At 46.7% G+C, this 21,977-nt stretch overlaps 2 protein-coding genes across 9 annotated transcripts in view; one reads left to right on the forward strand and one right to left on the reverse strand.

Annotated features, from left to right (window-relative positions):
- Positions 1-2,083: 2,083 nt before the first annotated feature.
- The window catches only part of ATG13 (autophagy related 13), a 32,075-nt gene continuing 12,181 nt past the window's right edge, over positions 2,084-21,977 (reverse strand). For 5 of the 7 annotated variants that reach the window (XM_006091994.3, XM_023756635.1, XM_023756634.1 and 2 more), the window contains 10 exons: positions 19,613-19,653; positions 18,555-18,651; positions 18,122-18,220; positions 16,645-16,738; positions 11,838-11,974; positions 9,702-9,816; positions 7,198-7,275; positions 6,884-7,000; positions 6,048-6,176; positions 2,084-4,308 (listed from right to left, as the gene is read on the reverse strand). In XM_006091994.3, coding sequence (XP_006092056.1) covers positions 4,231-4,308; positions 6,048-6,176; positions 6,884-7,000; positions 7,198-7,275; positions 9,702-9,816; positions 11,838-11,974; positions 16,645-16,738; positions 18,122-18,220; positions 18,555-18,651; positions 19,613-19,653 — 985 coding nt within the window. In that variant the 3' untranslated portion in view covers positions 2,084-4,230. Of the gene's footprint in view, positions 4,309-6,047; positions 6,177-6,883; positions 7,001-7,197; positions 7,276-9,701; positions 9,817-11,837; positions 11,975-12,378; positions 12,490-13,219; positions 13,319-16,644; positions 16,739-18,121; positions 18,221-18,554; positions 18,652-19,612; positions 19,654-21,977 lie in introns of all 7 variants that reach the window. The other 2 variants (XM_006091987.3, XM_023756633.1) reach the window with 2 other exon arrangements.
- The window catches only part of HARBI1 (harbinger transposase derived 1), a 36,798-nt gene continuing 22,195 nt past the window's right edge, over positions 7,375-21,977 (forward strand). The window contains exon 1 of one of the 2 annotated variants that reach the window (XM_023756638.1): positions 7,375-7,392. The gene's annotated coding sequence lies outside the window, so the exon portion shown is untranslated. Of the gene's footprint in view, positions 7,393-10,569; positions 11,555-21,977 lie in introns of those variants that run through there. The other variant, XM_023756637.1, reaches the window with a different exon arrangement.

Raw genomic sequence — 21,977 nt, forward strand, 5'->3', positions numbered from 1 at the left:
CCAGGCTTAGAAGTGTAAGCAGTCACCTCCCAGTGTTGGCATCTGCAACATTCCAACTAGCTGCCATGTGAGTAACCTCTGACCACGGACTCTCCTGTCCGCCAAATGGAGTGGGCTTTGGTGGACAACAGCATGGGTTTTAGATTCAGACAGGGCTTGAATCTTCATTTCATCGCTCGCCACCAGCTCTCACTGGTAATCGTTGTAAAATTGGCCCCACCTGAGACCATTCCTTCATTTGAGGACCAGAAATAATGTGCACAGAACAGTGCCCTGTGGTAACTAAATGACCACATTTCCCAGGTGAACAAAGCGACAGTCCCACCCTGTGCAGCAGCTGGGACTGAAGCCCTCACCGGGCATCCCCATCTCCTCTCTGAGAGCCTCCGTTTCCACCTGCCATGTCCTTTCATGGAGCCGTGAAAGGTCCCATTTTCCTTTCCTCTTTTGAGGTTTTGCTTTGCTTTAGTTAAGATGGTAACATTTGTGTGTATTTTACTGCAATTTTCTTAAAAAGTGGTTTGTCACTACGAGGGCAGGCCAGAATTTCCCTTGGCACAGTGGTCAAGGTCAGGTTCCAACAGTTAGCTGTTTGCCTGCCAATAGCAATCAGGAGGCGATGCGGCCTCAGCTGGGCCTGTTCTGTTTTCTCGTCGTTGCTTGCTGGGGCTGGGGGAGCTGGGCCAGAGCTGCAGGATCAAGCCACTCTGTCAGGATGGTGGTTATAAACACTGGCACTGAGCTCCAGGAAGCCAGTCCCCTTGCACACTGTGGCCCTCGTCCAGGTAACTGAACAGAAGGCATTGGCGGCCTCTCAATGGCTCTTCTCCGCTCTAAGCTGGGTGACTGTTTAGAACACAGGGATGTGACCCAGGGCAACGAGGAAGGGAGCAGGAGATGGAGAGAGCTGTTTACTTGGGTTGGGCTCCTGGCAAGGCCTCTGCTGATTGACTCAAAAGCCAGTGTACCTCTGCCTTAGCAACAGCAGGTCTCGGGATGGATTGTAGGGATATGCTTTAAAGGGGTAGGACATGAGCTTCAGAGCTGGGGACACTGAACACTTTGCTTTGGGGGGATCCCAATTGAAGGTCAGGACACCAGGGAATGTTTGCTGCCATTTCTAACCCAGGGTTTCGCCAACTCTATCCTGACTGGCTGAATGCTCAGGCACCATTGTTGTGTGCAGTTTACAAACAAGCTAGGGCTCCCCAGCCTATTACAGTGGGTGGGCCCCATTCTTTTCAGCCCCTGGTTTGGGTTGAAATTAGAATTTTCTAACTAGCCTTTTTCTGTCCGGGGGGCTGCCTTCAGCCTGAAGGGCTCCGGAGGCAACCCAGACAGCAGCTGCCTCTGGGACACTGGCTCCACTCCAGCTTCCTTCCCCCACTGGGGGCACAAACTGGGAGGCAGGGGGCCGCTTGGCCAGGGCTGAGATGCCTGCTGCAGAAGTCCCCAGGGGGCCAGGCAGGAATAATCCCCAAAGAGTCCACCCCAGTGCCCTGGGCAGCTACACAAACTGGCATGAGCCCTTGACTCCCTGCTACTCACCCAACCTCTTCCCTTCAGTCTGGTTTGCTCAGCCACAACCCCACACACTGATCAGCAAACAGATCCAAGGCAGCTTGGGGAGCCCCACACCCCCTGCTGGCTTCTGCTGGAAACATGAAAGGCTGTCTTGTCTTTCCCTTCTAGCCAGAGGCCTGCCATTGCCTCCAGGCCAGGCTGCATGGTGAGCGATGTGTTGCAGGGGGAATAGAGCTGATGAGACTGGCCTACATTTTATGGAGATTCTACTGTGAGTGTGCTTAACATGCACACCTACTTCATACACATCATCTCACTGAAGCCCCGAAATGGGACATTACAACCCAGGAAAACGAGGCTCTAAGCTTTCCTGACCGGCCCAGGCTTGTACAGCTGATAGGTGGCCACATGCCTAGAGTCAAAACAGCTGTGACTGAGAAGCCTCTGAGCGTCACATGGCACCATTCTTCCCCTCCCATTGAGCCTGTGGTTGACCCTGGCCTGCACAGAAGTGGGAGGCAGTGGGCTAGGATTTTAGACAACTTGCAGGACAGGAAGCTGTAAAGTACAGAAAAGAATTTATTGGAAATCTCCTGAACACATTTTAGAGTCTAACTCAGTATTTCCAAACCAGGTAGGCTGGAGGAGGGAGGGACTCTGCCCCCTGGAGACAGCTGGCTGGTCCCAGCCCCGCCCCCCAGTGCTGCAGAAGTCGGTCTAGGCTCACACCTTTCATTGTACAGGGCTGAGGGGCAAGGGCCAGCCTTGACCATTGCTTTGCTCCTCCTTGGCCTCTCACTGATGGGGTCCTGAAGAAAGGTTGCTGCCTGCACAGGCCAACAATTAGGACATCAAGGCCAAAGGCTTTGACTCAGTCTGTGCACTCAGGACCTTCCACACTTGGCCTCAAAAGGGCAGTGGCTGAGACATTGGGGTGGGTTAGGGGGGAGGAAGGCAACAGATAACTTGCCATGGGCCTCCACCCTTCTCAGCACTGGGGCCGTGAGGATAATCCACTGGGCTGTGGATTGGTTTAGCAGGCCCTGGGTGTGCTCTGGCCCAAAGATAGGAGGGCCAGTTGGACACCACTGCTGGGAACATTTCTTTGTGGCAGAGAACACATGCACAGGCAGGGCTCAGCCTAACGGAGACAGCATCAGAGCCCACTCAAGCCCTCAGAGATCAGCTTCGTCAGTGGGAACAATATCACATGCATTTACTACAAGCAGCTGAGGGCCATGTGCTCCAGCTGCTGCCAATGAATACCCCTGGTGGGTCAGGAGGAAAGGGGCAGGCCTAGGTTTCCACGGCCAAGACAACCAGTTAGGCTGGTAGAGGGACAGCCTAGGAGGGTGAGGCCAAGCACTTGACTTACCCAAGTAACAATACCTGAAGGGTTAAGTCAATCATGTGCCAGCTTTAGTTTCTCAACAAGGAACCAGTAAACCTCAGGGCAGGGTACAGATGGTGGGATTAAAGGAGGGTGGTGGCCAGGCCCAGGTAAAAGGAGAAAAGGGCCCATAACGCAGCCCTGACGAACAGAAGCAAGTACCCCAGGAGGGGCCAGTCTGGACATCCCCAGGCCACCAGTGGGAACACATAATGCCCTTGGACACGATGTGCAGCACGACTCCAGGGGTCACCACATACAGCACACACGGCTTCCTCAGCTGCCAGAACAAAGCCAGTCACTGCAGGCGCCGTGAGAGATCCAGGCTCTTGCGGGAACATGTGGGTGTCCAAGGTAAAGCCTCTTGTCAGTGCAAATGCAGCAAGTCTGGGAGGTCTGTTGCCCTCACCAGCCCTGTTCTTGGCTCCCACCTTCCATATGTGGGAAGGAAGACCCCCAGAGCAGCAACCTGGAATCTGGGGAACCTCCAGGAACAGGCCCTGCCCCAGGAAGAGGCCCTTCACCTTCCCCAAGTGAAAACATCTAACCTCAAACATAATTTCTCTATAAAATATCTGACTTCTCTGAAAGTAATAAATATTTACCATATTCTAGAACCAAGGAGCAGCAACAGGGGAGGGAAGAGAAGAGAACTTCTGTGACTCCAACCCTAGAGACACAGGATTTGGTTTCCATGTAGCTGAGGAGCTGAGCACAGGCAGCCGCCAGGGCTGCTCAGACCCTCTGCTGGGGGTGGGGCTGGCACAACCTTCAAGGGTGGGAATGGCTGACTTTAGAGTTCTCATCTAGGGCAGAAGGCCTGTCATATTGCCAAAAGTACGGGGCAGAGGGAGGGAGAGAGGAAGATACCAGAACCAAAGAGCGAGAGCCCTTCCTCCCAGCACCGTCTCCTTCCTCTCTCTGCCTCCACACCAATCTCTGGGCCACCAGCTGGAATGTTACATGGTTGGTGGTAACGGTGACAGGCAAGGGGCCAGTGTGGGAAGAACGGGAGGGCCGCCTTTGTGAACAGAAGCAGCAGGCCCTGCCTGCAGAGGACCTTTTTGTCACAAAGAGTCTCCCCATCTCCAAGGCCAGAGGGCGAGTCCTCTCAAATGTTCTCACAGGGCCTGACTACTGCCATGAAATCTCTAGGAGGGGCAAGAGCAGGGACTTCGGGGTCCCCATGGGGGAAACCAGCCTCCCCTCCACCTGGCTTGGAGCAGGACGAGGAATGGGAATAGCTGATGAATGGGAGGCTCTGTCTCCTGGGACCACAACAAGGGGAAGCTGCTGGTACGCGAGGACACCAACTTTTACTGCAGAGTTTCCACAAAGGCATCAAATTCTCGGACGTTCTTCTCGTGCACAGCCAGCTTCTCTGGTAGCGAGTCCTGTGCCAGAAGGGGAGAGAAGAGCTGCTCATTCAGGGAGGGCCTTGAAGAGACAGCCAGCGCCGCCACCCTGGGCTGAGGAAGGGGGCGCAGCTCAGCAGTGCTGGACCAGGAGAGCAGAGTTCAGGGCGACCGCGCAGGCAGCGGACAAAGGGCTTCAGGGTTCTGTGGGGCTCGGGAGGGGGTTGACACAATGGCCTCGGGAATCGAAGTGACCCCACACTTAATGACATAGAAAAGGACCACACCACCCACAGGACGACAGAAATTAAACATGGAATATCTTTGGCACAGATTAGACTGACACTAGAACTGAACAGTAGGTTTACAGTGCTCAAAATTAAAGATTTACTAAAGATTCTTCACACCCTGTGCTGGGCGTCAGAATGCCCTGGGACACATGGACAAGGCAGTCCCACCACACTCCTAACAGACTCCGGGTCAGCAGGTCTGCGGTGAGGCCTAGGAACCTGCATCTTGCCACCAGCAGAGGAGGGGTGGGTTAGAGAGGGTTGGAAGAGAATAAAAAAGAAAACAGAACCAAGAGGAGTTAAATTTAACTGCCCTCAGGTATCAAAAAAAAAAAATTTTTTTTAATTAAAAATTTAAATATTAAAAAAAAAATCTGACCTAATCTTGTGGTCTATCTCCATTGAAAATTTGGATATGAAGAGTTTAAATGATCACAGATTTCCTGACAGGCACCAGGTACTTGGAAGAGGTGGGACAATCTCCGACCTCAGAATTCCTAAAGTGGCCCAGACACACCGGACAGCCGGGCAGCTTGGGAAGGACTGGCTGCAACGCCACTTTGAGAGCCTTCCTGGGCAGTTCCTCCCACCACATTTCAAGTGTGTGGGGGTGGGGGTTCCACTGGCTAAAATCAGAAGCCAGACTCTCTGGGATCAAAGCTCTGTTTTGTAAGCTCAGTCTGACTGGGCAAGTCATTTGGTCACAGTGTCAGTTTTCTCATCTATAAAATGAGGTAAGACAACCTACCTCTTCGGTTGTTGAAGATGGTATAAGGCAGTTAGAAAAATGGTTGGCACCTCAAAAGCCTTGATAAATGTTAATAATAATTACATAATCACTGCATTGTTATTACTACAAGGGCAGCGATTCCTAGATTCCCATTCTAGAGTCATCCCTGTGATTTCAATGTTGGAGGGGACACCCCACTTCAGGCAGAGGGACCCTGGCATCTCGTGGCACCGGACACCCAAAGCTTGTGGCCGTCCAGGGCGCCCCCCACACTGCAAGGCAGGAGACAGAATCCCCAAGTGCAGATGTGGTAATGACAGTCAGGACACCTGGCTAAACAGAAGCACTACCAGCTGAGGAATGGCCCTCGAAGGAGAGAGCAAGAGCACCAATGCTCAGGACCTTAGGGTTCTTCTGCCCTGTTCACCTGGCATCTGCCTGGCAAGCTAAGCAGCTGAAGGTGAGAGCTGTTAGAAATGCTGAGCCTGTGCAAAGGAGGAAGTGAGTGCAAGCAAATTCAAGACAATGACTGCCGGGCATAATGCAAATCTCAAGTGCAATCAAAAGAAGATACTGGAAAAAAAAAGAAAAAAGAAGAGAATGGTCTAACAGTGTCTCTTTCCTATTACCGGGAAGATGGGAGGTGTGGGAGAGGGGGTAGTAACAGGAAGAAACTTCCAGGTCTGTGGAGCAGAAATGACATCAAGGGAGAAAGAAGGTCAGAGGATGAAATGGGGTTCGGGAAGGGGTTTCCATACCAAGTCCTCAGCCATGGACTGTGCCCCGATATCTATGGAGAGGCTGCTCAGCTGAGGGGGGTTCTGAAATTCACGATAGAAGGTCCCCAAGTCCATTGGAAGAATGTCGTCTTTAGAAAAAGCAGGTTTCTTAAAAAATAAGACCAGACTCAGTTTAGCTTACCATGGACCATAGAGGAAAATCAGAGATGAACAACCCTCTTTCCTTCCAGTAAATTATCAAAGAAAAGGTTGCTCCAGGCTTATCTTAGGGGGAGAAGTCTTACCCTTTTCTCTTCTGGACAGCTGAATTCTAATCCTGTTACCTTTCCCCTTCCCTGGTTAGGGTTATATCATCTTCCTTTAAATCAGTGGTTCTCAACCTTGGCTGCACATTAGAATCACCTGGGAATCTTTTTTAAATCCTGATTTCTGGGCCTCATCCTCCGGAAATTCTGTTTCTTTGTTACTAATGCTGTGGCCCCACCCCATAACAAAGAAACAGAATTTCCGGAGGATGAGGCCCAGAAATCAGGATTTTAAAGATCCCAGGTGATTCTAATGTGCAGCCAAGGTTGAGAACCACTGCTTTAAATGCCATAGCTATCATCAGGCATGAATAGACCTACTGGATCTCCATTAGAGTCGAATGCATATGTCATCTCGAAACTAAATGCCTTCTTGTTCACTGCTCTCCAAATGTACTCAAGCAGGCTATGGGAGCAGGTTTCCCACATACACTGCCCAGTGGGGGCCCCTCTGTTCCCTGTGAAGGAGGTCCCCTTAGAGTGCAATGGATGCCTCTAGGTTTATTTCCCCTGGGGCAGCAAAGGTCAAGGAAGGTGAAGGCAACTTACGAAGTCGATCATGACAAAGTCGTCATGGGTATTGCCACTGCTGCCACCGCTGGAGCCATCAGAGTGCAGGCTGCCCTGGAGAGGAGATTCAGTCTCTGGGGAATCTGGAGGATTCACCTGGTTTAGGATAAAGCAGAGGAAGGGGCTGGTTCTGTGCACTGGGGGCAAGTTACTGTAACAAGGGAGGGTTCTGTAAGAGAGCAGGGCTGGCTGCAAATCCCTAAGCCTCAGGCAGGGCTGATGGTCTGGGAACAGTGATGTGCCCAGGAAGGACAATGACTTCCATACCATCTCACTGGAAACTTTAGACTCACCATGGGATCAGCATCCTCCAGTTCTAAATTCTTGGGAGCAAACATGGCAAAAGGTATGTCCAAACTAGTCAATGTCACCTGAAAAGACACAGGAGAAAGTATTAGTGCCTGCCCCTCACCCATCTTCCATTTTCTCTAGAAGCTGACAGAAGCTGGAGCGCAAGTTCGCACCAGGTTGACCACACTGCCCCTCAGGTTCGTGTTGGAGATCCCCCAATTTCCACCACCTCCCATCACAGGCCCACAGCATAAGCAGGGGTTAGGGCTTCCCAAGACCCCAGGACTTCCGCTTTGGAAGCTTGACCCACAGTAACTCAGTGACAGCTGTTCAATGTCAGAGCCGAAGAGGAACTTCCTACTGAGTTAGGCCGAGGTGTTAGGGGGCAGAGATCGAACATTGGGGACTAGTTTTAGTTATCCTATATAATAAAAGGCTAATATGCAAATTGATCAAACCACGGATGACAGGTCGCTGTAACACGCACTGACCACCAGGGGGCAGATGCTCAATGCAGGAGCTGCCCCCTGGTGGTCAGTGCACTCCCACAGGCGGAGCGCCACTCAGCCAGAAGCCGGGCTCAGGGCTGACAAGTGCAGCGGCAGTGGCGTAAGCCTCTCCCACCTCCACGGCAGAACTAAGAACGTCTGACTGATGGCTTAGGCCCACTCCCCTAGGGCTTCCGGACTGCGAGGGGGTGCAGGCTGGGCTGAGGGACCCCCCAAGTGTACGAATTTTGTGCACCAGGCCTCTAGTAAGAAATAAAATAAGAAATATTAACCATGCTCTGGTAACTGTGATTGTTTTGTTCTGATTAAAGAAAGCACATTCTAACCTGGTTGGGAGTTGTACACCCTGAGACTGGGAGTCAACCTTGCCCCAGGGAGTCATCATTGGACCTGGGAGTCAACCCTGGAATGCAGTCCATTCTCATTCAAGAACTGCCTATTATCATGAAAAGATTAACAACTTTGTTGCCCAAACAATGGAGTCCCACCCCAGCTTGCTTTGCCTATTTCCTCACACTTGTAATACCCTAGTACACTCACTCTTATTCCTTTTGCCCAGGTAATAATCTCTGTCCTACCCAATATAAGCAGTTGACTGATGGGAGGGGGAGGGTTGCAGAGAAGATTTTCGTGGATGTCCTGCTGCTCTCCAATACAGCCAGCATTACTGGAACAAATGCTCATGTATAATTCAACCCTGTCTCCACTTAATTGGCTCCAGTAGTGACAGGCATCTAGAACCAATGGTTGTCAAGTTTCAGAGGCAGACACTTCAGTGCACTGTGTTTGTACTGAATGGTGTCTAGCCTCCCTCTACTATAGGAGGCTTAAAAGATCACAGAACAATATGTTGTAGGTAGTTTTAGACAGACATGAGCAGAGGAGAGGCGATGGGCGAGTACAAAAGGTCATCAGGATGGAAAACCCCAGGTACCAAGCAATCAATTGTAAGGCGGGACCCTCAAGTCACCTGGGGGTGACTTTTCTTCCCCTAGCATATCGCTGGTCTGGTCTGGAGGTTTGGACCCCCTGACCTTTCCTCCCTAGAAATAACATCTAGGCCTCAGTTGTATTTCAGCTCCAGGCCCAGATAAGCAACAAAACCAGCCACAGAGGACTTGGGGACCAGCATCACTGAATAATGACACCCTCCCCTGGCTCGTGTGGCTCAGTGGTAGAGCACTGACCTATGAACCAGGAGGTCACAGTTTGAGATTCCTGGTAAGGGCATATGCCTGGGTAGTAGGCTTGATCCCCAGCAGGGAGCATGCAAGAGGCAGCCAATCAATGATTCTCTCTCATCATTGATGTTTCTCTCCCTTCCTCTCTCAAGTCAATACAATATATTAAAAAATAAAAAAGACACACCCCCACCCCCGTTCAGACAATCAATCAGTGGAGACCACAACCCTGAATGGACACACCTGGAAAGCTACTGAATATTTTATTGAGATCTTCCCCTGGGACCTCCCCTAAAATCTCCACCCTTAAAACTCATAGGACTGAAGGGACTCAGTGCACAGCCGCTGGTGCCTTTCCCTTTCCCCTCAGCCCCCCATGCACCTTGCCATTAACTTCCTCACTCCCAAGCTCCAAGGGCCCTTCCTTTACCTCCATAATTTGTTTCCTAAGCCCATTTCTACTAAGAATTACTTATTTCTCTACCTATGTAATTTACCCAATAAATGTTCTCTTACAGTTTGGGTCTTGGCTCTGAATTCTTTCCTAGCCAGAACCCAAGTACTGAGGTTGCTGAACCCAGGTTTGGTCTGACACCACCAGTCAGACAACTGGTGCTGTTCCTACCACCTACAATAAATAGTTCTTAACTTTCTCTGGAAGGTGTCACAGGTTATTAACACCCTTCACAAAAATTCTCACACACACTTACACAATTCAAACATAATGTCGGTGGCTGCACAAATCCCAAGTTAAGAGACCCGCCTGTAAGTCCTCACTCAGATGTGGCTCGCAGGTGGCAGCGGCAGAAAACTCACCTGGTTGATGGGTTTGTTGACAAAAGCCCCCACTTTTCGGGCAAAGATGGTCTCCAAGACATCATGGGGAGAGGCCCGTCCCTCGCTACTGTTCGATACGGTTTCAGTGTCCTCGCTGGAAAAGAAATGTCATGTCGGTACTCATTCCCAACCCATAGCAGAGCCTCCTGGGTTCCCCATGAATCTACCCTCTGTGGGCTGCAGTCTAGGGTGGGAATTGCCCCGCCCGCCCACTCAGTGGGAAACGGCACTCTGTGGTCTGGCCGCTGCCACTGTCACCCTGCCCTCTTAAGTTGAGAGCAGAGGGAAACACTTCCTGAAACAACTAAAACTATGCATATGTGAACACAATTCAGTGTTACACTTGTGTAAAGCTTCTATGAAATACCAATAAGCTTCAGTCACCATGCATATAGCAATCATACATATAGGCAAGCAGTTCCCCAAAACTGTAATTTAAATATTAATTACAGACTGACTCAAGATTTTAGCTGCTTTCCATCTCCTTATTTTGGTTTTGCTTAGTTGTCTAAAAATGCAATTAAGATGGTATAGTACAATGTTGAAATTTAAACCTTACCTCACAAGGAACATTATTCCAAATCGAGAGTCCCAAATTTAACTGTCTGTAGAGCCAGAGCTTTTTAACCCATGACAAATCGCCAGGGCTGAGGTCCTCTGTGCTCCGAATCCTGCCCTCTCCTCACCCCCAAACATCCCTCCGGTCAAGGATACATTCAGTGTCACTGTTCCCACTGACCCCTCTGCGACCCTCCAGTCTGATGCTGGGTCCTGGATGAGAGGGCACTCCAAGCAGAGAAACAAGGGCCCCTGTTGTGGCTGCCAGACCAGCAGCCACAGCCCTGAGAGCAGCAGAGGCTTCTAGGAAAGCTCTTCTGGCCAAAAGCAGGGGCTCAAGGTGGGGCGAGGGCTGTAAACCCCAAGTGGCCTCTGGCTCCAGCCAAGAGAAGAACCACTGAGGAAAGGCCTGTGCTCTGACCACCTGCATTTAAGAACCTCCTGTACAGGGTCCTGTCTTTACTCCTAGGAGTCGAGGCTCAAAAACTAGAGTGTAAAAGGACTAACAGGATCTTCCTTTGATTATCTAACAGGGGGAGGGATAAGAGGATAGAAGTTGGGAAGTCAGGAATGAAAATAATTATTTTTCCTAATGGAAGGTGCAAAAATTTGACCTTCCCAAACAATTCCCTTCCTACCACTCCACCGTGGGAATGAAAAAACAAAACAAAACAAAACAAAAAAACGGGAATTTCTATTATCCAAAAGTTCATTGAGGATGTGGCAGGGTAATCAACGTCATCACCTCTGGGGACTTCCAGTCAAGGGAGGGCAGGTCAGATCAAGAAGCCCAGCTTCCCACGGGAGAGCTACGCGTGTAATGGAAAGAGTGAGCAGGACTTAAGTCCGAGGAGCCTAGCTAGGCTTGTGCCAGCCACTTTGCAAGCTAACTGCTCTTAGGCAAGTTACTTAATTCTTCTGAAATCCTCTCCTCTTCTCAAAGGAGGTAACCGTGGTGATCTTTGTAAGGTGGGATTATGAAAACTTTCATTTCCTATCTAATCAATGAATCATTTAAATTTCACAGAATGTATCAACTGCTGCAACCAAAAAAAGACAAAAGATTTTTAAAAATATTTAATGAGAAAAAATAGTTTTCTAAACGATCTCCATGAAGCACTCACATAGCAGAAAAAGAAAAGCAATCCTGACCACCATCACAGAGGCACCATGGCTCAGATTCAGGTCCTCAGGAAGCAGTGAAGACCGAATCCACGAGAATAAATCTTGGGTAAAAGAAAAACATCTGAAAACCCCCTCACTGGATGAAGGTGGTAAGAGCCAAGCCCCTGCTGTTTACTGTTACTAGTGAAGCGGGGCCAGCTTCCTTACACACCAGCTGCAATATAAGATTCTTATCGGGAACTTAAAGGAATGCATACTTAAGGCGCAGATGCCAAGCCTGAGCCAATGCTGAGAGCCACTTTCACTTGATCTTAGCCAAAAGGCCGAGAAGCGATCTGAGAGCCACTTTCTACCAATAACAAATAAGCGCGTTTCAGGGCAGACCCGCCCCTCCCTGGCCTGAGCATGGGCAGAGCCAAGACAGGAACTCACCTGCTAGAAGGTGTGGCAGCACAGTGGGCCCCGTCAGAAGGGGTGTAGGTTGCCAATCTCTCCTGATCAGCCTGGGCACCGTGAGCAGGCTGGTTGGGAGCAAGAGGTACCCCACCTTCCTTCCCTGGAACCATGAGCTTTAGGGAAAAATGGAAAAATACAGTGAATTGTGGCAGCCTCAGGCAGAAGACACTCCTGGCCTAGCATGATAGTATCTGTTTCTGTATGAGTTTCTCCATCACCAATGCTGCCATCTACTGAGCAGGAAACCTTGGCTCTTTATCCTCCCTGGGACTCAGTTAATGGGAGACATGCACGGCAATGACTACAGAAGGAAAAGGAAAGAGGGAGAAGCTCTTCTTGCTTTTCTGAAGTTTAAGAGGCCCCTTCCTCTCAGAGTCACATTAGTTCTCCAAAGTCACAGAAGAGCTTTGCTTCCAAACACTTAGAATGAAACTGGTATCTCAAGAGGCCTCTCAACTGCCTGAGGGCAGGGAGGCAGCACAGGAACTCCCAGGGTCTGCCCCATCTTTAAAGATACCTGGTGAGGATGTGTGGTGTGTAAGCCAGCTGCAAACACTACTGGATAAGCCAGGTCAGCTGATCCAACGCCCAGGGCAGCAGGCTGATAGGAAAGGCGAGAGCTTGAGAGCTAAGCAAGAGAAAAACAAAGGGCAGAGGAAAAGAGGAGGAAAAAACAGGCAATCCTGGAGCATGACTAATGATCAAGATCAGAAGAAAGGGAAGGAATGGATCCCAGCCTACATCCTCAGGGTCCGAGGGGCCTGATGTAAGGGACAGACCAGGACATTTCTTTTTAGATGAATAAAAACAGACTTGTTTGCAGTGGACTGAGGTTCCAAGCTCTGTGGCCTTACCAAGGCCTCAAATGATTCCCTTGCCACCCCCTTTTTTCAGCTAACTGTTTCTGTGTCCAGCCCAGCAGGTCTGTGGAGCACAAGCCGGGGCAGAACTTGGAGCCAAAGTCATCGGTATTTCTCAGGTCATTCTATTTTCTCCTTCGTCCTTGAGGTCCCTTCGGAACAGAAGGCGTCTCTCTAATCACACCCTCCCTCACCTCTGGGTATGGGAGGGTTCCTATTTATGTTGAAAAAGAAAGAATACCACTCTTGGATTGTTTATTTGGAAAGAAGATATAAATAACTCCATGTATTTTTCACATCATTAGGAGGGGGGAACTGAAAAAACCTATTTTGGGCTGCTCTTGCTATGGCTATGTCCTGTTAAAAATCAATTACCAAGCCTCAAAATAACCCACAGAACACTTGGGGACATTTAAATAGCGATACCCTGTACTTTATTTACAATTTTTAAATAAAAAGATGCCATCTAATTTATCCCCTTCTTCCCAGTGGACTCACTTGATGGGAAAAGGCCAGTCCTGCCATGGGGACCCTCAGGGTATCCGTCACCACAGGAGTAGGGGTCTGAAAATGTGCCTTTGTAACAGTAAACACACACTGTGCACAGATACAAACAGAGACAGGAGAAACAGAGAAGAAAAGGGACTTGAGAAAGAAGTGAAAAAACTCCAAAGGGCAGTAGCAACAGAGGCTGAAATGCACAATGGAGGTCAGGCGTGAAACGGGGAGAAAGCTGCATGATGCCTTCCCAAAAGGACGGCTGGAAGCGTCTGAAGACATGTTTATCCCAGGGTGCTCCATTGCATGCGTGTCTCCCTGATGAGCAGGTGGAAAACACAGCTGAGTCGAGCTGGAATGACTTGGCAAAACAAAACCCTGAACCAAGCATTAGTCTGTCTTTAGTCAAGAGGATGGGAAGATATTAGAGAACGGCCGCCAATTGAAAGGGCCCAAGAGCAGCCGAAAGGTGTACTCAGGATGAATGAGGAAACAGGTTAAAATGTTAGAATGCCTTTTTCTGGGGACTCAGAATCTTCAGAGACAGGTTTAAAAAGTTCACCTTTGTTGATCGGAACTTTAAAATACCCAGGTACCCAGCTGCACTTTCCTACACCATTCCAGGGAAGATGAGTTAGAGTGTACAGATGTAGGCATAGGGCTGAGTGTGTGCGTGCATGTGTATTCTTTTTTTAAAAAAATATATTTTATTGATTTTTTACAGACAGGAAGGGAGAGGGATAGAGAGTTAGAAACATCGATGAGAGAGAAACATCGATCAGCTGCCTCCTGCACACCCCCTACTGGGGATGTGCCCGCAACCAAGGTACATGCCCTTGACTGGAATCAAACCTGGGACCCTTGAGTCCGCAGGCCGACGCTCTATCCACTGAGCCAAACTGGTTAGGGCGCATGTGTATTCTTATTCTTATTTTTGGGTCTTGCTGTTCCATCTTTAATAAGTCTCACCAACTAGCTAATTAATGCTTAGAATTGAAGGTAGGACCTTAAGTCACAATAGCAGGTTCAGGATCACAACTGTTAACTATTTCTAGACTCAAATGACAACATGATCCTTATTTTGTTGGTGAAACAAACATTACATTAACATGTATTAATTGGACTCTAGCAAAAGCTCAAATAGAAGTTGTTGAACAATTGTGCAATTCCCTAAGTTAAACCAAGGAAGAAACTATTTCAGTATTTACAGGAATGAGGAGACCTGATGGCAAATGATTTTCTCGCTCTGTTCAAAATGAGTATTTCTACACAAAACTGTACCAACCTTGATTAGAGGTGTTCAGGGATAGGAACAGGGCTCACACATGGGGTGCTGAGAATTGATAAGATCTTGATGTGATCTACTTTTAAACTGTGACAAGACACAACAGGCAACTGATACCACGAAAAAAGATAGGTTCTCCTTACACAGGTCAACAAACTTTTATGCAAACATACCATGCCGAAATGACTTAACTTTGCCCTAGCTGGCTTGGCTCAGTGAATAGAGTGTTAGCCTGGGGACTGAAGGGTCCCAGGTTCGATTCCGGCCAAGGGCACATGCCTGGGTTGCGGGCTCGATCCCCAGTAGGGGGTGTGCAGGAGGCAGCGGATCAATGATTCTCTCTCATCATTGATGTTTCTATCTCTCTCCTTCTCCCTTCCTCTCTGAAATCAATAAAGAAATATATTAAAAAAAAAAAAAAGAAATGACTTAACTTGCCTTTATTTTTGGAGCTGGGTTAAATTCCCTCTCTATCAGATAGACAAACTGATGTGTTCAGGCCCAGCTTCACCATCCCTCATATCTCCCAAGTCACAACTTTATTGTTTATGAATTTATCACTTAAAAAACAAAACTTTAAAGAACATTAAACTTGACATATTCACATTTCATTATCTAAAAAGTAATCTACTTCCATTAATGTGCACTATTAAGAAAGTGGGCTTTCCCCCCCTTTTTTGGTCAGTGTTGCTCTATGTCAGTAAGCATACCAGAAGCTACCCCCAGAGCACTCACGCCTACAAAGATTGATGTGGAGAGAGGAATAATAATATCCCCAAACCAAACTGTCCAGGCAACTTTACAATAAGGCGCTCTTTAACTCTGAATTGGGACAATAGAAATAAGTGACCCGAGGATTCTGTAATGTCCTTCACACACATTAAATTAGTTTTTGTGCCTAACTTCTACTTCTGAAACAGCTTAGAACCATAATTTTAATCCAATATCTCCTAACAACCCAGGATGGAATAAAAGTAAATTATTTTCTTAATTTAAAAACCAAAGAAAATAAAAACTTATGGATAGCTAAATTAAGTTGTTGGGTCCCCAAAATAAGATGGTGATTATCTGGGCCAGTTTAAAGGAAAGTAGAACTGAACTGGTCTAGAAGAAACTGTCTAATGTCAAAGTCAAAAGGGACGGAATAGAGATGCTGGGCAGGCAAAGCAGGGATCTGCAGGCAATGAATGAGGCAGAAAATGAAAGACTTGGGATGGAAGGGAAGAAATTGCCCTGAAATTCAACCAGCTGGCAAAAATGATTCCTTAGCGGAAGCAGTCTCGGTACCATGTTCATTACACAACAAGGCCACACAGGTGCTTCCTCTTGGGAATCTGAGAACACTGTTTGGAGCCTGTGTTTTATTGAAATTCAGTTTGACACTGAAGATGGACTCAAGTGGAAAAGTAAATGGTTAAAAATGTTCAGAAAGAAAATGCAGATAGGTAGAAATCTGTGTCAACTATTAAGAAAAACTGCACTGCCAGGCTGGTGTGACTCAGTGGTTGAGCATTGACCCATGAACCAGGAGGTCACAGTTTGATTCCCAGTCAGGGAACATGCCCGGGCTGCCGACTGGATCCCCAGTAGGGGGTGTGTAGGAGAGGCAACTGATCAATGATGCTCTCTTATCATTGGTGTTTCTTTCACTCTCTCCTTCTCCCTTCCTATCTCTGAAATCAATAAAACATTATAAAAATTTTAAAAATTAAAAAAAACTGCACTGCTCGTTTCTAACTGGCAAAATGCTAAAATATGCTAAATAATTATTGGCTCCTTCAGTGCTTCGTCCATTATTGGGAACGATATTTACCACTTCAAATGAGAAGTAGCTACCAAATGAACAAGGTAGGTTAGAGTATCTCTCTGGTATGAGAATGCGTATGGAATTCTGTGACTGATTTTTCTAGGGAATTTTAAGATGTCCCTGGGAAGGCAAGGTTACATGTAATGTAGGTTAAGAATGGTTACTGCATTATTACCTGCTGGATAAGAAGGCTCTTCTTCACCGCATAAAAGAACCCCTTGAAACAATCACCACCACCATCAAAAGAAACTCTAAATTTTGACACCATTTCATTAGGCCCATAACTACCATGTGCCAAATAACTACCATCACCCCAGAACCTGTTCCCCCTACCTGGGATGGAGGTGAGGTGGAGAAAGAGGTGGTGCACACTTCTTGAGAATCTTCCACAGAAGGATACGTTACTCCAGTGTCCTCACCAGCGGTTCTACAGTGAGGGGAAAGGAAATCATGAATTTTATGGGGGTGGCAGTCGATTTTAGAAAGGACACAAAGAGATGCAAGTTTGTTTTCGGCAGAGATCATAAGAGTTCAGCAAGAGAGCTCTGCTGAGTCCTTCATAATTTCAGACCAAACCGTCTAGGTAACTTTATATTTTTATTATTATTTAATATATATTTTTATTGATATCAGAGAGGAAGGGAGAAGGAGAGAAATATAGAAACATCAATGATGCCCTAACCGGTTTGGCTCAGTAGATAGAGCGTCAGCCTGCGGACTCAAGGGTCCCAGGTTCAATTCCAATCAAGGGCATATACCTTGGTTGCAGGCACATCCCCTGTGAGGGGTGTGCAGGAGGCAGCTGGTCGATGTTTATCTCTCATCGATGTTTCTAACTCTCTATCCCTCTCCCTTCCTCTCTGTAAAAAATCAATAAAATATATTTAAAACAACAAAAAAAGAAACATCAATGATGAGAGAGAATCATGGATTGGCTGCCTCCTGCACGCCCCACACTAGGGATTAAGCCTGCAACCCAGGCATGTGCCCTGACAGGGATCGAACCTTGACCTCTTGGTTCATAGGTTGATGCTCAACCACTGAGCCATGCCAGCCAGGCCCATGTAGGCAGCTTTACAACAAGACTGTCTTTAACTGTAAATTGGGACAATAGAAATAAGGGTGATCCGTGGGTTCTGTAATGTCCTTCACACACATTGTTAGCCTTTGTGCCTAACTTTTACTTTCCAGAGAGCAGCATCTAGAGGTTGACAATGACTTTTTTTTTTATAACCCAAACATCTTACTTGACATATCATTTGAGAATATCTGCTTAAGCCTGGCCAGTGTTGGGGTCAAAGAACTGTCAGCAACAGACTACAATAAAACAAAAGTCTAGACTCCAAAGACAAACGTATCCAATTTCAGAAGTCCTTCACATAAAGATAGTATCCTTCCTGATACACATCTATTCCAACCTCTAGAGAATTCTAGAACTGTTTTCTGGGAACTAGGCCTGAAGATATTTGATTCTCATGTATAACTGAATTGTGCCAATGGTAACCTGAAAACCATTTGATTTGCAAAGGACATTCCACAAATTACTGCCACTCTTATCTCTAAGTCAAATCACTACTGTCAAGATCCAACATGTCCAAGAATTTTGTGAGACATTCTGTATACCCCACGTCTGGGTGTACCTTATAGGCAGCAGCAAAAAAGGAAGCTAGCCATTCCATTCTCTCCATGTGGTGTCTCCATCAGTGCCCCAGGCCCATCAGTGAGTGCTGATAAAGGTGCCCTGTGTACCTGTGCCAGATGGAAGCTTCTGCTAGCTGCAGTATGGGAAAGCGCCTTTCACATTCCTCACCTGTAATTGCAGGGGTGCATGGGCGAGGAGCTGGGATAGGGACGGTCCACAAAGTGATCAATGATAATCCCCATGATAGGTGGGGTCCTCTCAAATTGCCTGTAACGCAATATGCAGATTGCAATACTTGTTAGAATGCCTTGCCAGCCTCCCTGAAGTCCTCAGAGGGCCCTCACCTAATATCTATTAGCAGGAACCACCAGACCCTTAACTATAGCTTCCCAAATATAAACCACCATCTCCACATTGTTGGTTTTGGGACACTCAATAAGATTTTCCAATGAAACTGGGCTCTCTCTTGACTCTCTTCTTCAGAAGGGAACTGATTTCAGCAATGGCAAAGCTGAACAGCAGGCTTAGCTATGGAGTTTGGGTGAAAGAAACATTAATATCTTTGGAAGAGTTCTTTTGGATTCCAATGCTCTTTCCTCACCTTGTGGACATGAATGCCAAGTTAATTCTGTAAGCACAAGAAAGAGTGATGGTGCCCACAGGGGTGCCCACTGTCCCAACACGAACTGTTTGGAAACCTAGGAGAAGAGATAAATAATTAGCTTCCTCCCCAGAGAATACTGATACTGCCCCAGTCTCTTTCCTTGAATCATTCAGCCTACACAATCTCTGGCATTATCCACGTAGCACCCTGAGTGCCTCAATTTCATGTGTGTTATTTTTTTCTTTCAATTAATTCTATATTGACCAATTTTAGCAAGGGAAACAGCACTCTATTTTCAGATAAAACTACCTCTAAAGAGGTATAACACTTGTTAATCCTAAAGCTTTAGCGAGTCCTAACCAACCCTGCCTGGACTGACACAGGCTCAATGAGAACCAAGGGGCACCGGGAGTTTGTCACAAACACCTGAAATTTTTTTTAAAATATATATTTTATTAATTTTTCACAGAGAGGAAGGGAGAGGGATAGAGAGTTAGAAACATCAATGAGAGAGAAACATCGGTCAGCTGCCTCCTGCACACCCCCTACTGGGGATGTGCCCGCAACCAAGGCACATGCCCTTGACCGGAATCGAACCTGGGACCCTTCAGTCCGCAGGCCAACACTCTATCCACTGAGCCAAACCGGTTAGGGCGACAAACACCTGAAATTTATGAAGTAACTACACTCCCACTCAAGCTGCCACCCCAGAGCTGAGTATGGAAAAGAGTCAGGGCTTTGCTGTTTCCTGATTTTCTCGGTTTCATTTCCAATTTTTCAAATTGAATGCTTATCAGAAACATTTAACATGCTCATTGTAGAAAATTAGGAAATAGACAGTTGTATAAAGAATAAGAAACAATGCTGAGTTACTGGAACTTTGGGAAAATTATTCATTTTCTAGTGGCTCTTGGAACCACGTACCTGTCTTTTCCTTATTTGTATCAGACATATTAAAATCATAAGCTGCATATTATTACAGGCAGCACCAAGGCCCATCTCTTAAGTCAGGTGAGCTCTTAACACTACAAATGCTTTTCAACTTTAATACATACCTTCTCCTAAGCCATTCAGCTGAACTTCACCAAAATATATCCTGCAGGGAAGAAAGAAAAGATGTTACCAGATTCTTTATTCTAATGGCCTCTAAAGCAAGCACCTAGAAACAAAATAAAACAAACTTTTATTTTCTTATCTACATGAACACCTCTCCTAATGGAGCAATAATGCTACTACTTTAATTAAGCTGCAGGCAAGGGGGTGTATATGGTGAGAGGACTGGTTAAAAAATGAGAAAAATAGCCTTGGCTGGCATGGTACACGTCGGCCCACGCACCAAAGGGTTGTGGGTTTGATTCCTAGTCAAGGTCACGTACCTGGGTTGCAGGTTCGAACCCCAGTCACAATGCACGTGGGAAACAATCAATGTGTGTCTGTTACATTGATGATTCATATTCTATCTGTCCCTCTCTTTGCCCCCCTCCCTCCCTTCCACTCTCTCTAAAAAAATCAATGAAAAAAATATCCTCAAGTAAGGATTAACAACAACAAAAGAGAGACAAAAAGAACAATTAAGTGGCAGCTGATATATAAGCTTCTTCTTCCCTCTCTCTCCTACCTGGAAAAATAAACATGGGGAGGGTGCTAGATTATTGCTAAAAAAGTTAAAGAAATGACTTAATAACTACTCTCAGGTACTATATTGTTGCAACAGACCTAGTTAAGTCTTTCCATCCTGCTATCCGAATTCTTTTCAAAACCAGCTCTATACATGTAAGCCAAAGGCTAAAAACCAATGGTTGGTCACTAATATTAAAAAAGGTCTTGGATGATTTGGGACTCCTGGCTTTCCATGCTGTGCTCTCACACTTTCCTACATAAACTCTACATCGCCACTTTGGTCCATCGGACAACGTGATACAGTTCATACCTCGCCCCCATTTCTATGCCTTGCATCTGTTGTAGTCCCCACCTGGAATAATTACCTCTCTCCTTTTTATCTGCTGAAATTTTCTCTGCCTCAAGGTCTAGCTTGAAAGCCACTTCCTCCATGAAGCCTGTCTTATATCTCCCAGCCAGAACAATGTTCCCTCTCTATGTTCTCCTAGTACTTTTTTCCTGAGACTGCTATGCAGTTTTCAAATCCTGCTTTTTATTAAATTATGCATGTACTCATAATGTACTAAACTGTTTTCCCCATTAGATTAGAAACACACATAGGGCAGGGCCTCTGTATAGTTCTACCTCGGACCTAGGACAATGCTTACATTAAAAAAGCATCCAGCCCTGGCCAGTTTGGCTCAGTGGATAGAGCATCGGCCTGCAAACTGAAAGGTCCCAGGTTCGATTCTGGTCAAGAGCACATGCCCCGGTTGTGGGCTCGATCCCCAGTGGGGGACTTGCCGGAGACAGCCAATCCATGATTCTCTCTCATCATGGATGTTTCTATCTCTCTTTCCCTCTTCCTTCCTCTCTGAAATCAATAAAAATATTTTTTTTTAAAAAAAGCACTCAATAAATATTTGTTGAGGTAAAATATTCCAAGGACAATACTCAAAGAATTGTTGACTAGTTCTCTATATCCACACAACTAATTAAAAAACAAACTGGCCCTAACCGGTTTATAGATGCTCAGTGGATAGAGCATCGGCCTGCGGACTCAAGGGTCCCAGGTTCGATTCCAGTCAAGGGCACATGCACAGGTTACAGGCTTGATCCCCAGTAGGGGGCGTGCAGGAGGCAGCTGATCAATGTTTCTCTCTCATCGATGTTTCTAACTCTCTATCCCTATCCCTTCCTCTTTGTAAAAAATCAATCAATAAAGTTTTTTTGTTTTTGTTTTTTTAATTCTGTTTAAAAAACAAACCGGACCTAGCTGGTTTGGCTTAGTGGACAGAAAATCGGCCTATGGACTCAAGGGTCACAAGTTCGATTCCAGTCAAGGGCACATGCTCAGGTTACAGGCTTGATCCCCAGTAGGGGGCGTGAAGGAGGCAGCCAATCAATGATTCACTCTCATCATTGATGTTTCTATATCTTTCCCTCTCCCTTCCTCTCTGAAATCAATAAAATTATATTGTAAAAAAATTAAAATAAAAAAAACAAATTGAATTAGCAGTTTGTTAGAAAAAAAGTTTTATTTTAATTCTGGAATATAGAAGGCTACAATCTGCTCAGGATAGTCTGTTTTTATGTGTGTTGTTTTCTTAAAATGTTGTTATTGATTTTAGAGAGAGGAAGGAAGAGGAGAACAACATCAATGAGAGAGAAACATCAATCGGCTGCCTCCTGCACACACCCTCTTCTGGGCATGTGCCCTGACCTGGAATCAAACTGGCATCCTCTCGGTGCAATGCTCAACCAACTGAGCCACATCAGCCAGGGCAGGATAGTCTATTTTTTAAAGTCTTAAGCTCCTTT

The sequence above is a fragment of the Myotis lucifugus genome, unplaced genomic scaffold, assembly GCF_000147115.1.
Source record: "Myotis lucifugus unplaced genomic scaffold, Myoluc2.0 scaffold_97, whole genome shotgun sequence".
Lineage (NCBI taxonomy): Eukaryota > Metazoa > Chordata > Mammalia > Chiroptera > Vespertilionidae > Myotis > Myotis lucifugus.